Below are 17640 nucleotides of genomic sequence, written 5' to 3' on the forward strand. Positions count from 1 at the left end.
CAGGGGATCTGTGTGCTCCAGGAGGCAGGGGATCGGTGCATTCCTGGAGGAAGGGGATCGGTGCGCTCCAGGAGGCAGGGAATCTGTGTGCTCCAGGAGTCAGGGGATCGGTGCTCTCCAGGAGGCAGGGGATCGGTGCGCTCCAGGAGGCAGGGGATCGGTGCGCTCCAGGAGGCAGGGGATCGGTGCGCTCCAGGAGGCAGAGGATCAGTGTGCTCCAGGAGGCAGGGGATCAATGCACTCCTTGAGGCAGGGGATCTGCGCATTCCTGGAGGAAGGGGATCGGTGCGCTCCTTGAAGCAGGACATCAGTGCGCTCCTTGAGGCAGGGGAACAGTGCTCTCTGGGAGGCAGGGCATCAGTGCTCTCTGGGAGGCAGGGGATCTGTGTGCTCCAGGAGGCAGGGGATTGGTGTGTTCCTGGAGGAAGGATATCGGTGCGCTCCTGGAGGCAGGGAATCTGTGTGCTCCAGGAGTCAGGGGATCGGTGCGCTCCAGGAGGCAGGGGATCGGTGCGCTCCAGGAGGCAGGGGATCTACAGTATGTGCTTCAGGAGGCAGGGGATCTATGTGCTTCAGGAGGCAGGGGATCGGTGCGCTCCAGGAGGCAGGGGATCGGTGCGCTCCAGGAGGCAGGGGATCGGTGCGCTCCAGGAGGCAGGGGATCTACAGTATGTGCTCCAGGAGGCAGGGGATCTATGTGCTCCAGGAGGCAGGGGATCAGTGCGCTCCAGGAGGAAGGGGATCGGTGCGCCCCGGGAGGCAGGGGATCGGTGTGCTCCAGGAGGCAGAGGATCAGTGCGCTCTGGGAGGCAGGGCATCGGTGCGTTCCAGGAGGCAGAGGATTGGTGTTCTCCAGGAGGCAGGGGAACGGTGCGTTCCTAGAGGAAGGGGATCGGTGCGCTCCGGGAGGCAGGGGATCGGTGCGCTCCAGGAGGCAGGGGATCGGTGCGCTCCGGGAGGCAGGGGATCGGTGCTCTGGGAGGCAGGGGATCGGTGCTCTGGGAGGCAGGGGATCGGTGCGCTCCAGGAGGCAGGGCATCGGTGCGTTCCAGGAGGCAGGGGATCGGTGCGCTCCAGGAGGCAGGGGAACGGTGCGTTCCTAGAGGAAGGGGATCGGTGCGCTCCAGGAGGCAGGGAATCAGTGTGCTCAGGGAGGTAGGGGATCACTGCGCTCCGGAAGGCAGGAGATCGGTGCGCTCCAGGAGGCAGGGGATCGGTGCGCTCCAGGAGGCAGGGGATTGGTGTGCTCCGGGAGGCAGGGGATCGGTGCGCTCCGGGAGGCAGGGGGATCAGCGCGCTCCAGGAGGCAGGGGATCGTTGTGTGCTCCAGGAGGCAGGGGATCAGTGCGCTCCGGGAGGCAGGGGAACAGTGCGTTCCTAGAGGAAGGGGATCGGTGCGCTCTGGGAGGCAGGGGATCGGTGTGCTCCAGGAGGCAGGGGATCGGTGCGCTCCAGGAGGCAGGGGATCGGTGCGCTCCAGGAGGCAGGGGATCAGTGTGCTCCAGGAGGCAGTGGATCGATGCGCTCCTTGAGGCAGGGGATCTGTGCATTCCTGGAGGAAGGGGATCGGGGCGCTCCTTGAGGCAGGGGATCAGTGCGCTCCTTGAGGCAGGGGAACAGTGCTCTCTGGGAGGCAGGGCATCAGTGCTCTCTGGGAGGCAGGGGATCTGTGTGTTCCAGGAGGCAGGGGATCAGTGCGCTCCAGGAGGCAGGGGATCGTTGTGTGCTCAAGGAGGCAGGGGATCACTGCGCTCTGGGAGGCAGGGCATCGGTGCGCTCCAGGAGGCAGGGGATCGGTGCGCTCCAGGAGGCAGGGGAACGGTGCGTTCCTAGAGGAAGGGGATCGGTGCGCTCCGGGAGGCAGGGGATCGGTGTGCTCCAGGAGGCAGGGGATCGTTGTGTGCTCCAGGAGGCAGGGGATCAGTGTGCTCACTGAGGCAGGAGATCAGTGCGCTCCGGAAGGCAGGGGATCGGTGCGCTCCAGGAGGCAGGAGATCGGTGCGCTCCGGGAGGCAGGGGATCGGTGCGCTCCGGGAGGCAGGGGATCGGTGCGCTCCGGGAGGCAGGGGATCGGTGCGCTCCGGGAGGCAGGGGATCGGTGCGCTCCGGGAGGCAGAGGATCGGTGCGCTCCGGGAGGCAGGGGATCGGTGTGCTCCGGGAGGCAGGGGGTCGGTGCGCTCCAGGAGGCAGGGGATCGGTGCGCTCCAGGAGGCAGGAGATCGTTGTGTGCTCCAGGAGGCAGGGGATCGGTGCGCTCTAGGAGGCAGGGGATCGTTGTGTGCTCCAGGAGGCAGGGGATCAGTGCGCACAGGGAGGCAGGGGATCGGTGCGCGCAGGGAGGCAGGGGATCGGTGCGCTCCAGGAGGCAGGGGATCGGTGAGCTCCGGGAGGCAGGAGATCGGTGCGCTCCAGGAGGCAGGGGATCGGTGCGCTCCGGGAGGCAGGGGATCGGTGTTCTCTGGGAGGCAGGGGATCAGTGTGCCCAAGTGGCAGGGGATCAGTGTTCTCCAGAAGGCAGGGGATCGGTGCTCTCTGGGAGGCAGGGGATCAGTGTGCTTCAGGAGGCAGGGGATCAGTGCGCTCCAGGAAGCAGGGGATCAGTGTGCTCCGGGAGGCAGGGGATCGGTGCGTTCCTAGAGGAAAGGGATCGGTGTGCTTTGGGAGGCAGGGGATCAGTGCTCTCTGGGAGGCAGGGGATCTGTGTGCTCCAGGAGGCAGGGGATCAGTGCGCTCCAGGAGGCAGGGGATCGTTGTGTGCTCAAGGAGGCAGGGGATCACTGCGCTCTGGGAGGCAGGGCATCGGTGCGCTCCAGGAGGCAGGGGATCGGTGCGCTCCAGGAGGCAGGGGATCGGTGTGCTCCAGGAGGCAGGGGATCGTTGTGTGCTCCAGGAGGCAGGGGATCAGTGTGCTCACTGAGGCAGGAGATCAGTGCGCTCCGGAAGGCAGGGGATCGGTGCGCTCCAGGAGGCAGGAGATCGGTGCGCTCCGGGAGGCAGGGGATCGGTGCGCTCCGGGAGGCAGGGGATCGGTGCGCTCCGGGAGGCAGGGGATCGGTGCGCTCCGGGAGGCAGAGGATCGGTGCGCTCCGGGAGGCAGGGGATCGGTGCGCTCCGGGAGGCAGGGGATCGGTGCGCTCCAGGAGGCAGGGGGTCGGTGCGCTCCAGGAGGCAGGGGATCGGTGCGCTCCAGGAGGCAGGAGATCGTTGTGTGCTCCAGGAGGCAGGGGATTAGTGCGCTCCGGGAGGCAGGGGAACGGTGCGTTCCTACAGGAAGGGGATCAGTGCGCTGCGGGAGGCAGGGGATCGGTGCGCTCCGGGAGGCAGGGGATCGGTGTGCTCCAGGAGGCAGGGGATCGGTGCGCTCTAGGAGGCAGGGGATCGTTGTGTGCTCCAGGAGGCAGGGGATCGGTGTTCTCTGGGAGGCAGGGGATCAGTGTGCCCAAGTGGCAGGGGATCAGTGTTCTCCAGAAGGCAGGGGATCGGTGCTCTCTGGGAGGCAGGGGATCAGTGTGCTTCAGGAGGCAGGGGATCAGTGCGCTCCAGGAAGCAGGGGATCAGTGTGCTCCGGGAGGCAGGGGATCGGTGCGTTCCTAGAGGAAAGGGATCGGTGTGCTTTGGGAGGCAGGGGATCAGTGCTCTCTGGGAGGCAGGGGATCTGTGTGCTCCAGGAGGCAGGGGATCAGTGCGCTCCAGGAGGCAGGGGATCGTTGTGTGCTCAAGGAGGCAGGGGATCACTGCGCTCTGGGAGGCAGGGCATCGGTGCGCTCCAGGAGGCAGGGGATCGGTGCGCTCCAGGAGGCAGGGGATCGGTGTGCTCCAGGAGGCAGGGGATCGTTGTGTGCTCCAGGAGGCAGGGGATCAGTGTGCTCACTGAGGCAGGAGATCAGTGCGCTCCGGAAGGCAGGGGATCGGTGCGCTCCAGGAGGCAGGAGATCGGTGCGCTCCGGGAGGCAGGGGATCGGTGCGCTCCGGGAGGCAGGGGATCGGTGCGCTCCGGGAGGCAGGGGATCGGTGCGCTCCGGGAGGCAGAGGATCGGTGCGCTCCGGGAGGCAGGGGATCGGTGCGCTCCGGGAGGCAGGGGATCGGTGCGCTCCAGGAGGCAGGGGGTCGGTGCGCTCCAGGAGGCAGGGGATCGGTGCGCTCCAGGAGGCAGGAGATCGTTGTGTGCTCCAGGAGGCAGGGGATTAGTGCGCTCCGGGAGGCAGGGGAACGGTGCGTTCCTACAGGAAGGGGATCAGTGCGCTGCGGGAGGCAGGGGATCGGTGCGCTCCGGGAGGCAGGGGATCGGTGTGCTCCAGGAGGCAGGGGATCGGTGCGCTCTAGGAGGCAGGGGATCGTTGTGTGCTCCAGGAGGCAGGGGATCAGTGCGCACAGGGAGGCAGGGGATCGGTGCGCGCAGGGAGGCAGGGGATCGGTGCGCTCCAGGAGGCAGGGGATCGGTGAGCTCCGGGAGGCAGGAGATCGGTGCGCTCCGGGAGGCAGGGGATCGGTGCGCTCCGGGAGGCAGGGCATCGGTGCGCTCCAGGAGGCAGGGGATCGGTGCGCTCCAGGAGGCAGGGGATCGGTGTGCTCCAGGAGGCAGGGGATCGTTGTGTGCTCCAGGAGGCAGGGGATCAGTGTGCTCACTGAGGCAGGAGATCAGTGCGCTCCGGAAGGCAGGGGATCGGTGCGCTCCAGGAGGCAGGAGATCGGTGCGCTCCGGGAGGCAGGGGATCGGTGCGCTCCGGGAGGCAGGGGATCGGTGCGCTCCGGGAGGCAGGGGATCGGTGCGCTCCGGGAGGCAGAGGATCGGTGCGCTCCGGGAGGCAGGGGATCGGTGCGCTCCGGGAGGCAGGGGATCGGTGCGCTCCAGGAGGCAGGGGGTCGGTGCGCTCCAGGAGGCAGGGGATCGGTGCGCTCCAGGAGGCAGGAGATCGTTGTGTGCTCCAGGAGGCAGGGGATTAGTGCGCTCCGGGAGGCAGGGGAACGGTGCGTTCCTACAGGAAGGGGATCAGTGCGCTGCGGGAGGCAGGGGATCGGTGCGCTCCGGGAGGCAGGGGATCGGTGTGCTCCAGGAGGCAGGGGATCGGTGCGCTCTAGGAGGCAGGGGATCGTTGTGTGCTCCAGGAGGCAGGGGATCGGTGTTCTCTGGGAGGCAGGGGATCAGTGTGCCCAAGTGGCAGGGGATCAGTGTTCTCCAGAAGGCAGGGGATCGGTGCTCTCTGGGAGGCAGGGGATCAGTGTGCTTCAGGAGGCAGGGGATCAGTGCGCTCCAGGAAGCAGGGGATCAGTGTGCTCCGGGAGGCAGGGGATCGGTGCGTTCCTAGAGGAAAGGGATCGGTGTGCTTTGGGAGGCAGGGGATCAGTGCTCTCTGGGAGGCAGGGGATCTGTGTGCTCCAGGAGGCAGGGGATCAGTGCGCTCCAGGAGGCAGGGGATCGTTGTGTGCTCAAGGAGGCAGGGGATCACTGCGCTCTGGGAGGCAGGGCATCGGTGCGCTCCAGGAGGCAGGGGATCGGTGCGCTCCAGGAGGCAGGGGATCGGTGTGCTCCAGGAGGCAGGGGATCGTTGTGTGCTCCAGGAGGCAGGGGATCAGTGTGCTCACTGAGGCAGGAGATCAGTGCGCTCCGGAAGGCAGGGGATCGGTGCGCTCCAGGAGGCAGGAGATCGGTGCGCTCCGGGAGGCAGGGGATCGGTGCGCTCCGGGAGGCAGGGGATCGGTGCGCTCCGGGAGGCAGGGGATCGGTGCGCTCCGGGAGGCAGAGGATCGGTGCGCTCCGGGAGGCAGGGGATCGGTGCGCTCCGGGAGGCAGGGGATCGGTGCGCTCCAGGAGGCAGGGGGTCGGTGCGCTCCAGGAGGCAGGGGATCGGTGCGCTCCAGGAGGCAGGAGATCGTTGTGTGCTCCAGGAGGCAGGGGATTAGTGCGCTCCGGGAGGCAGGGGAACGGTGCGTTCCTACAGGAAGGGGATCAGTGCGCTGCGGGAGGCAGGGGATCGGTGCGCTCCGGGAGGCAGGGGATCGGTGTGCTCCAGGAGGCAGGGGATCGGTGCGCTCTAGGAGGCAGGGGATCGTTGTGTGCTCCAGGAGGCAGGGGATCAGTGCGCACAGGGAGGCAGGGGATCGGTGCGCGCAGGGAGGCAGGGGATCGGTGCGCTCCAGGAGGCAGGGGATCGGTGAGCTCCGGGAGGCAGGAGATCGGTGCGCTCCGGGAGGCAGGGGATCGGTGCGCTCCGGGAGGCAGGGGATCGGTGTTCTCTGGGAGGCAGGGGATCAGTGTGCCCAAGTGGCAGGGGATCAGTGTTCTCCAGAAGGCAGGGGATCGGTGCTCTCTGGGAGGCAGGGGATCAGTGTGCTTCAGGAGGCAGGGGATCAGTGCGCTCCAGGAAGCAGGGGATCAGTGTGCTCCGGGAGGCAGGGGATCGGTGCGTTCCTAGAGGAAAGGGATCGGTGTGCTCTGGGAGGCAGGGGATCAGTGCTCTCTGGGAGGCAGGGGATCTGTGTGCTCCAGGAGGCAGGGGATCAGTGCTTTCCTGGAGGAAGGGGATCGGTGCGCTCCAGGAGGCAGGGAATATGTGTGCTCCAGGAGTCAGGGGATCGGTGCGCTCCAGGAGGCAGGGGATCGGTGCGCTCCAGGAGGCAGGGGATCTACAGTATGTGCTCCAGGAGGCAGGGGATCTATGTGCTCCAGGAGGCAGGGGATCTATGCCGTCCAGGAGGAAGGGGATCGGTGCGCTCCGGGAGGCAGGGGATCGGTGCTCTCTGGGAGGCAGGGGATCAGTGTGCCCAAGTGGCAGGGGATCAGTGTTCTCCAGAAGGCAGGGGATCGGTGCTCTTTGGGAGGCAGGGGATCAGTGTGCTTCAGGAGGCAGGGGATCAGTGCGCTCCAGGAAGCAGGGGATCAGTGTGCTCCGGGAGGTAGGGGATCGGTGCGTTCCTAGAGGAAAGGGATCGGTGTGCTCTGGGAGGCAGGGGATCAGTGCTCTCTGGGAGGCAGGGGATCTGTGTGCTCCAGGAGGCAGGGGATCGGTGCTTTCCTGGAGGAAGGGGATCGGTGCGCTCCAGGAGGCAGGGAATCTGTGTGCTCCAGGAGTCAGGGGATCGGTGCGCTCCAGGAGGCAGGGGATCGGTGCGCTCCAGGAGGCAGGGGATCTACAGTATGTGCTCCAGGAGGCAGGGGATCTATGTGCTCCAGGAGGCAGGGGATCGGTGCCGTCCAGGAGGAAGGGGATCGGTGCGCTCCGGGAGGCAGGGGATCGGTGTGCTCCGGGAGGCAGGGGATCGGTGTGCTCCGGGAGGCAGGGGATCAGTGCGCTCCAGGAGGCAGGGGATCGTTGTGTGCTCCAGGAGGCAGGGGATCAGTGCACTCCGGGAGGCAGGGGAACGGTGCATTCCTAGAGGAAGGGGATCGGTGCGCTCTGGGAAGCAGGGGATCGGTGTGCTCCAGGAAGCAGGGGATCGGTGCTGCGCTCCAGGAGGCAGGGGATCAGTGTGCTCCAGGAGGCAGGGGATCGATGCGCTCCTTGAGGCAGGGGATCTGTGCATTCCTGGAGGAAGGGGATCGGTGCGCTCCTTGAGGCAGGGGATCAGTGCGCTCCTTGAGGCAGGGGAACAGTGCTCTCTGGGAGGCAGGGCATCAGTGCTCTCTGGGAGTCAGGGGATCTGTGTGCTCCAGGAGGCAGGGGATCGGTGCATTCCTGGAGGAAGGGGATCGGTGCGCTCCAGCAGGCAGGGAATCTGTGTGCTCCAGGAGGCAGGGGATCGGTGCGCTCCAGGAGGCAGGGGATCTACAGTATGTGCTCCAGGAGGCAGGGGATCTATGTGCTCCAGGAGGCAGGGGATCGGTGCGCTCCAGGAGGAAGGGGATCGGTGCGCTCCGGGAGGCAGGGGATCGGTGTGCTCCGGGAGGCAGGGGATCCGTGTGCTCTAGGTAGCAGGGGATCAGTGCGCTCCAGGAGACAGGGGACCGTTGTGTGCTCCACGAGGCAGGGGATCAGTGCGCTGCGGGAGGCAGGGGATCAGTGCGCTCTGTGAGGCAGGGGATCGGTGCGCTCCGGGAGGCAGGGGATCGGTGCGCTCCGGGAGGCAGGGGATCGGTGCACTCTGGGAGACAGGGGATCGGTGCGCTCCGGGAGGCAGGGGATCAGTGCGCTCTGGGAGGCAGGGGATCGGTGCGCTCTGGGAGGCAGGGGATCGGTGCGCTCCGGGAGGCAGGGGATCGGTGCGCTCCGGGAGGCAGGGGATCAGTGTGCTCCGGGAGGCAGGGGATCGGTGTGCTCCGGGAGGCAGGGGATCGGTGCGCTCTGGGAGGCAAGGGATCGGTGCGCTTCAGGAGGCAGGGGATCGGTGCACTGCAGGAGGCAGGGGATCGGTGCGCTGCAGGAGGCAGGGGATCGGTGCGCTTCAGGAGGCAGGGGATCGGTGTGCTTCAGGAGGCAGGGGATCAGTGCGCTCTGGGAGGCAGGGGATCGGTGCGCTCCGGGAGGCAGGGGATCGGTGTGCTCCGGGAGGCAAGGGATCAGTGCGCTCTGGGAGACAAGGGATCAGTGCGCTTCAGGAGGCAGGGGATCGGTGCACTGCAGGAGGCAGGGTATCGGTGCGCTCAGGGAGGCAGGGGATCAGTGCGCTCCAGGAGGCAGGGGATCGGTGCGCTTCTGAAGAATGAATATGTAACAACCCATTTAAGCTTTCTGCTATGTGGAATAATTTCCATTTTTTTCCCTTTTTACATTTTCAGTGAAAAGTACTCTAGTGAAGCCAGAGGTTAAAGGATTAGAAGCAGAAGAGTCGGGTCTATTACCTGAATTTCCCACGTGAGTCTTTCTCTATCTGCTCCTTGCATAATGTCATCACTCATTAATCATTATATATTCAGTTTTGCTTCTTGCCCTTTCAGAGGTCTGGATTTCTCCAACCCGTGGCATCAGAGCTTCGTCCAAGCAAGAAATGAGATCGTTAAAAACCTACATCTGGTCCACCCGACCATTCGCACCATGCTTGATTTGGGATACACAACTTTCTCCAATCTGCTCATTGTTGATCTGTCTGGATACAGGTTGGACAGATGTCGATTAATCCATTTCCCCATTTTTATGTATAATTTAGTAATTATAAAGATAGTAGGTGTGCGCTGCCATCACAAATATGATAAAGTTCTTTATTTTTTGTTAGGTCCAGGGGTCCTGTAGAATGTGAATCCCTGAGGAACAGCGTTTCCTTGACTTGTGCCAAGACAGAAGAAAAGTTGCTGAACACCTGGTACCCCAAAGTGATCAATCTGTTTGCCAATCAAGATGTCCTGCAATTGATTAAAGCAGACAAATGGGATTCCTTTTATAACTGCGTCTCGACGCTTATGTCCAACCAGGTAAAGGCGGCTGCAAGATCTGTGATCTATGAGGATTCATATTCATTGTTGTGTCTCTGGATGAAGCATAGACTCAAAGGGGTATCCCATGTTATACATTTATGGCATATCCACAGTCCTCTCTCCTATTAGCCAAAATGGCACACATTTGGCTAGTAAGGACAATACAACCAGACACATCGTCTATGGGCTTCACGGGAGGACAAAGTTGGCAGCCATGGGGACCTTCAGCAGGCCTCTAGATGCATCGACAACCAGGGGCGTAATGATCGCGATTGCAGAAGGTGGGGGACCGCCAATGAAAGGGTCTATTTCAGATGAATGTGCATCGGCGTATGCGCATTCAGCTGAACTGCCGGGTCCTTGCAGAGCAATACACGCCGCTGCTCAGTCACTGTTGAAGGATGGGGACGTTATGCCAGTAAGGGGCCCAGGATGGGAGATATTGTTATAGGATGGGGGACATTATTCCAGGATTGGGGACATTGATGCAGGAAGGGGCGCAGGATGAGGGACAGTATAACAGGATGGGGGGACACTGTTGAAGGATGGGGACGTTATGCTAGTAAGGGGCTCAGAATGGGAGATATTGTTATAGGATGGGGGACATTATACCAGATAGGGAACATTGTTACAGGAAGGGACCAGGATGGGAGGCATTATTACAGTAAGTGGTCCAGGACCAGGGACATTATACCAGGAAGGAGCCCAAAGTGGGGACATTATTGCTGAAAGGGGCTCAAGATGGGGGGCATTATTCCAGGAAGGGAGACTTTATTACAGAAAGAAGCCCAGCATGGGGGATATTATAACAGAAAGGGGCCTAGGATGAGAGACATTATTACAGGATGGGGGCTACAGTGGGAGGGACTGTTACAGGAAACAGTCAGGACGAGTTGAACACATATGTCATTACAGGATCTAGAATGTCACAAGGGCCCATGAATCTGACCAACATGCAGGTGGGGGCCCAGGTCCAAATTTTGCACATACACAGGAACATGACATATGGCGTACCAGTATGTCATATGTTGGGAAGGGGTTAAGCTACAGCAGTTGACATAACCTCTTGCAGCTGTATAAATGTAAAAATAAAAATGGCTCTTTGAAGAAGGGAAGTCATGTATTTGATTTTTCTCACGAACACTAATATATCTTTTCTGATTTCACAGGTGAGAGACCTTCTGCAGAAAACTGTAGAAGCTTTTGTCCAGTTATTTGACCTGAAAGACACACAATTTTTACCGATCTTCAAAATGCAACTTACATTTGATGATGAGAAAATGGATTTCTATCCAAGCTTCCAGGATGTAGAAGAAGTTGTACTATTTATATTAACTCGGATCTCCAAGACCCTTCAGGTATTTAGGATTTTTGTATCAGTGGTCCAGACACCTTTGTTTTCTTAATTTAGATAATCCTATTCCCTGGATCCACACATACTTTGCTGCCTGCAACCACCACTAGAGGGAGCTTGGGAGCAGACTGTATACTGTGATATTATTGAGCTCAATGTAGTGTGTGCTTGGCTCATAAATGGGTCTGTCGCCCAAGACTCAAACCACATATACCAAATAGGGGATTTTATCCCCTATAAAAATCATACCTGTAGTATACATTTCACTAATTTAATTTTGTATAAAAATAATTTTGTCACATATATAAATGAGGGGTTGTCGGTACACCCTTGAGACAAGAGCTCAGTGCTCCGTTGCACCCACACAATTGCAATCCTCTGCACCTCCTCTTATATTGATTGACAGTGCTTGCTTTGGAGCGCTGACTGAATTGAATCCCCCACCCTGCACACACTGACACTGCAGGAGCCGATGGCACACAGTGTCAGTGTGTGCTGGTGCATTCTCATTCCTCTCCTGTCTGCAGCTGCTGATGCATTCTCATTCCTCTCCTGTCTGCAGCTGCCGGTGCATTCTCATTCCTCTCCTGTCTGTAGCTGCCGGTGCATTCTCATTCCTCTCCTGTCTGCAGCTGCTGGTGCATTCTCATTCCTCTCCTGTCTGCAGCTGCTGATGCATTCTCATTCCTCTCCTGTCTGCAGCTGCTGGTGCATTCTCATTCCTCTCCTGTCTGCAGCTGCTGGTGCATTCTCATTCCTCTCCTGTCTGCAGCTGCTGGTGCATTCTCATTCCTCTCCTGTCTGTAGCTGCTGGTGCATTCTCATTCCTCTCCTGTCTGTAGCTGCTGGTGCATTCTCATTCCTCTCCTGTCTGCAGCTGCCGGTGCATTCTCATTCCTCTCCTGTCTGCAGCTGCCGGTGCATTCTCATTCCTCTCCTGTCTGTAGCTGCCGGCGCATTCTCATTCCTCTCCTGTCTGCAGCTGCCGGTGCATTCTCATTCCTCTCCTGTCTGTAGCTGCCGGCGCATTCTCATTCCTCTCCTGTCTGCAGCTGCCGGTGCATTCTCATTCCTCTCCTGTCTGCAGCTGCCGGTGCATTCTCATTCCTCTCCTGTCTGTAGCTGCCGGTGCATTCTCTTTCCTCTCCTGTCTGCAGCTGCCGGTGCATTCTCATTCCTCTCCTGTCTGCAGCTGCCGGTGCATTCTCATTCCTCTCCTGTCTGTAGCTGCCGGCGCATTCTCTTTCCTCTCCTGTCTGCAGCTGCCGGTGCATTCTCATTCCTATCCTGTCTACAGCTGCCGGTGCATTCTCATTCCTCTCCTGTCTGTAGCTGCTGGTGCATTCTCATTCCTCTCCTGTCTGCAGCTGCTGGTGCATTCTCATTCCTCTCCTGTCTGCAGCTGCTGGTGATTTCTCATTCCTCTCCTGTCTGTAGCTGCCGGCGCATTCTCATTCCTCTCCTGTCTGCAGCTGCTGGTGCATTCTCATTCCTCTCCTGTCTGCAGCTGCTGATGCATTCTCATTCCTCTCCTGTCCGCAGCTGCCGATGCATTCTCATTCCTCTCCTGTCTGCAGCTGCTGGTGCATTCTCATTCCTCTCCTGTCTGCAGCTGCCGGTGCATTCTCATTCCTATCCTGTCTGCAGCCGGTGTATTCTCATTCCTCTCCTGTCTTGAGCTGCCGCTGCATTCTCATTCCTCTCCTGTCTGCAGCTGCCGGTGCATTCTCATTCCTCTCCTGTCTGCAGCTGCCGGGGCATTCTCATTCCTCTCCTGTCTATAGCTGCCAGCGCTTTCTCATTCCTCTCCTGTCTGCAGCTGCCGGTGCATTCTCATTCCTATCCTGTCTGCAGCTGCTGGTGCATTCTCATTCCTCTCCTGTCTGCAGCTGCTGGTGCATTCTCATTCCTCTCCTGTCTGTAGCTGCTGGTGCATTCTCATTCCTCTCCTGTCTGCAGCTGCCGGTGCATTCTCATTCCTCTCCTGTCTGCAGCTGCCGGTGCATTCTCATTCCTCTCCTGTCTGTAGCTGCCGGCGCATTCTCATTCCTCTCCTGTCTGCAGCTGCCGGTGAATTCTCATTCCTCTCCTGTCTGCAGCTGCCGGTGCATTCTCATTCCTCTCCTGTCTGTAGCTGCCGGCGCATTCTCTTTCCTCTCCTGTCTGCAGCTGCCGGTGCATTCTCATTCCTATCCTGTCTACAGCTGCCGGTGCATTCTCATTCCTCTCCTGTCTGTAGCTGCTGGTGCATTCTCATTCCTCTCCTGTCTGCAGCTGCTGGTGCATTCTCATTCCTCTCCTGTCTGCAGCTGCTGGTGATTTCTCATTCCTCTCCTGTCTGTAGCTGCCGGCGCATTCTCATTCCTCTCCTGTCTGCAGCTGCTGGTGCATTCTCATTCCTCTCCTGTCTGCAGCTGCTGATGCATTCTCATTCCTCTCCTGTCCGCAGCTGCCGATGCATTCTCATTCCTCTCCTGTCTGCAGCTGCTGGTGCATTCTCATTCCTCTCCTGTCTGCAGCTGCCGGTGCATTCTCATTCCTATCCTGTCTGCAGCCGGTGCATTCTCATTCCTCTCCTGTCTTGAGCTGCCGCTGCATTCTCATTCCTCTCCTGTCTGCAGCTGCCGGTGCATTCTCATTCCTCTCCTGTCTGCAGCTGCCGGGGCATTCTCATTCCTCTCCTGTCTATAGCTGCCAGCGCTTTCTCATTCCTCTCCTGTCTGCAGCTGCCGGTGCATTCTCATTCCTATCCTGTCTGCAGCTGCTGGTGCATTCTCATTCCTCTCCTGTCTGCAGCTGCTGGTGCATTCTCATTCCTCTCCTGTCTGTAGCTGCCGGCGCATTCTCATTCCTCTCCTGTCTGCAGCTGCTGGTGCATTCTCATTCCTCTCCTGTCTGTAGCTGCTGGTGCATTCTCATTCCTCTCCTGTCTTGCAGCTGCTGGTGCATTCTCATTCCTCTCCTGTCTGCAGCTGCTGGTGCATTCTCATTCCTCTCCTGTCTTGCAGCTGCTGGTGCATTCTCATTCCTCTCCTGTCTGTAGCTGCTGGTGCATTCTCATTCCTCTCCTGTCTGCAGCTGCTGGTGCATTCTCATTCCTCTGACAGGAGAGAGGGATGAAAGTGCACACAAACTGAAATTGTGCACTTGTGCTCTCAGCTGCTGTAGTGTTAGGCTGGCGTCACACACAGCGTAAAACAATACGGTCCGTAAATTACGGCCGTAATACGCTGAAAAGTCCCCAAAATAGTGGTCCGTAGCTCCTCCATAGGCAGGGTGTGTCAGTGTTTTTTGAGCATGGCATCCTCCGTATGTAATCCGTATGGCATCCGTACTGCATGCTTTTTCTCGTAGGCTTGCAAAACCAACATACCGCTATAGAAGGGATACATATGTCACAAAAAAAATATATATATATATACTGTCTATATATATATATATATATATATATATATATATATATATATATATATATATATATATATATGTCAGTAGACACATATATATATATAAAAAAGCTAAAACTCGGAGAACCATGAGTCAAAAAGTAGCCAATAGATAATACAAAACTAATATAAATTTTATTAAATACGTAAAATCATACAATTACCATGTAAATAAAGAGTGACAGATTGTGACTACATCCAGGTACAAAAAAGACCACGACTCACAGATCGGGACAAGTAACCTCAATGCATGCAGTAGGTATACTACCAGTACATACACATCAGAGTGTTGCCTAATTTCCAATCAGCCAGATGTCCTAGTATACACATATAGACAAGTGCTATAGCGATGGCCGTACATTTATGTGAATGCGATGGAAAAAGTGCAGATCAAATTAATTACCCATGTGGGATGAAGAGGTGGTCCCGTCTGGATGCCGGTCAGCGACCCCAACGCGCGTTTCGCGTTTGATTGTTATCGCTTCCTCAGGGGGCGTGCACCTCTTCATCCCACATGGGTAATTAATTTGATCTGCACTTTTTCCATCGCATTCACATAAATGTACGGCCATCGCTATAGCACTTGTCTATATGTGTATACTAGGACATCTGGCTGATTGGAAATTAGGCAACACTCTGATGTGTATGTACTGGTAGTATACCTACTGCATGCATTGAGGTTACTTGTCCCGATCTGTGAGTCGTGGTCTTTTTTGTACCTGGATGTAGTCACAATCTGTCACTCTTTATTTACATGGTAATTGTATGATTTTACGTATTTAATAAAATTTATATTAGTTTTGTATTATCTATTGGCTACTTTTTGACTCATGGTTCTCCGAGTTTTAGCTATTTGGTTGAGTCGCCTTCTCTTTGAAGTTATTTATTCAGGCTGATGTTTATTTATGTACATATATATATATTAATATTTCTTCCAGCGCTAGATAGCTTTAAAGCCGGTAATTCAATTACCGGCTTTTGCTCTCTCCTTCCTAAACCCGGCATGATTTGAGACATGGTTTACATACAGTAAACCATGTCATATCCCCCTTTTTTTGCATATTCCACACTACTAATGTTAGTAGTGTGTATGTGCAAAATTTGGCCGTTCTATCTACTCAATTAAAGGGTTAAATGGCGGAAAAAAATTGGCGTGGGCCCCCGCACAATTTTCTCCGCCAGAGTAGTAAAGCCAGTGACTGAGGGCAGATATTAATAGCCTGGAGAGGGTCCACGGTTATTGGCCCCCCCCTGGCTAAAAACACCTGCCCCCAGCCACCCCAGAAAAGGCACATCTGGAAGATGCGCCTATTCTGGCACTTGGCCACTCTCTTCCCATTCCCGTGTAGTGGTGGGATATTGGGTAATGAAGGGTTAATGCCACCTTGCTATTGTAAGGTGACATTAAGCCAAATTAATAATGGAGAGACGTCAATTATGACACCTATCCATTATTAATCCAATACTAGTAAAGGGTTAAAAAAAATACACAAACACATTATTAAAAATTATTTTAATGAAATAAAAACAAAGGTTGTTGTAATATTTTATTCTACGCCCAATCCAGTCACTGAAGACCCTCGTTCTGTAACAAAAATAACATAACAAACCAACAATATCCTTACCTTCCGCAGATCTGTAAAGTCCAACGATGTAAATCCATCTGAAGGGGTTAAAATATTTTGCAGCAAGGAGTTCTGCTAATGCAGCGATGCTCCTTGCTGCAAAACCCCGGGGAATGTACGTAAAGTAGGTCAATGACCTATATTTACCTTCATTTGCGGTGAGGCGCCCTCTGCTGGTTGTTCCTAGATCGTGGGAACTTTCCTAGAAAGCTCCCAGGCTCGAGTTCATATGAGGACAACCAGCAGAGGGCGCCTCTTATGAACTCGAGCCTGGGAGCTTTCTAGGAAAGTTCCCACGATCTAGGAACAACCAGCAGAGGGCGCCTCACCGCAAATGAAGGTAAATATAGGTCATTGACCTACTTTACCTTCATTCCCCGGGGTTTTGCAGCCAGGAACAATGTTGCATTAGCAAAGCTCGTGGCTGCAAAATATTTTAACCCCTTCAGATGGATTTACATCGTTGGACTTTACAGATCTGCGGAAGGTAAGGATATTGTTGGTTTATTATGTTATTTTTGTTACAGAACGAGGGTCTTCAGTGACTGGATTGGGCGTTGAATAAAATATTACAACAACCTTTGTTTTTATTTCATTAAAATAATTTTTAATAATATGTTTGTGTATTTTTTTAACCCTTTACTAGTATTGGATTAATAATGGATAGGTGTCATAATTGACGCCTCTCCATTATTAATTTGGCTTAATGTCACCTTACAATAGCAAGGTGGCATTAACCCTTCATTACCCCATATCCCACCACTACACGGGAATGGGAAGAGAGTGGCCAAGTGCCAGAATAGGCGCATCTTCCAGATGTGCCTGTTCTGGGGTGGCTGGGGGCAGGTGTTTTTAGCCAGGGGGGGCCAATAACCGTGGACCCTCTCCAGGCTATTAATATCTGCCCTCAGTCACTGGCTTTACTACTCTGGCAGAGAAAATTGTGCGGGAGCCCACGCCAATTTTTTCCGCCATTTAACCCTTTAATTGAGTAGATAGAACGGCCAAATTTTGCACATACACACTACTGACATTAGTAGTGTGGAATATGCCAAAAAAAAAAATGGTGATATGAGATGGTTTACTGTATGTAACCAGGTCTCATATCATGTCGGGTTTAGGAAGGAGATAGCAAAAGCCGGTAATTGAATTACCGGCTTTAAAGCTATCTAGCGCTGGAAGAAATATTAATATATATATATATATATATATATATATATATATATATATATATATATATATATATATGTGTCTCACTGACATACAGTTAGGGCCAGAAATATTTGGACAGTGACACAAGTTTTGTTATTTTAGCTGTTTACAAAAACATGTTCAGGAATACAATTATATATATAATATGGGCTGAAAGTGCACACTCCCAGCTGCAATATGATAGTCTCCACATCCAAATCGGAGAAAGGGTTTAGGAATCATAGCTCTGTAATGCATAGCGTCCTCTTTTTCAAGGGACCAAAAGTAATTGGACAATGGACTCTAAGGGCTGCAATTAACTCTGAAGGCGTCTCCCTCGTTAACCTGTAATCAATGAAGTAGCTAAAAGGTCAGGGGTGGATTCCAGGTGTGTGGTTTTGCATTTGGAAGCTGTTGCTGTGAGCAGACAACATGCGGTCAAAGGAACTCTCAATTGAGGTGAAGCAGAACATCCTGAGGCTGAAAAAAAAGAAAAAATCCATCAGAGAGATAGCAGACATGCTTGGAGTAGCAAAATCAACAGTTGGGTACATTCTGAGAAAAAAGGAATTGACTGGTGAGCTTGGGAACTCAAAAAGGCCTGGGCGTCCACGGATGACAACAGTGGTGGATGATCGCCGCATACTTAATTTGGTGAAGAAGAACCCGTTCACAA

At 56.0% G+C, this 17640-nt stretch overlaps 1 protein-coding gene across 1 annotated transcript in view; it reads left to right on the forward strand.

Moving 5' to 3' along the window:
* DNAH12 (dynein axonemal heavy chain 12) overlaps positions 1 to 17640 on the forward strand; it is a 111291-nt gene that overhangs the window by 19691 nt on the left and 73960 nt on the right. Inside the window, exons 6-9 of the mRNA XM_069736676.1 lie at positions 8716 to 8791; positions 8875 to 9033; positions 9150 to 9345; positions 10518 to 10706. Of these exons, the coding sequence (XP_069592777.1) occupies positions 8716 to 8791; positions 8875 to 9033; positions 9150 to 9345; positions 10518 to 10706 (620 nt within the window). The remainder of the gene's footprint in view (positions 1 to 8715; positions 8792 to 8874; positions 9034 to 9149; positions 9346 to 10517; positions 10707 to 17640) is intronic.

This window comes from Ranitomeya imitator, chromosome 8, assembly GCF_032444005.1.
Source record: "Ranitomeya imitator isolate aRanImi1 chromosome 8, aRanImi1.pri, whole genome shotgun sequence".
Taxonomy (NCBI): domain Eukaryota; kingdom Metazoa; phylum Chordata; class Amphibia; order Anura; family Dendrobatidae; genus Ranitomeya; species Ranitomeya imitator.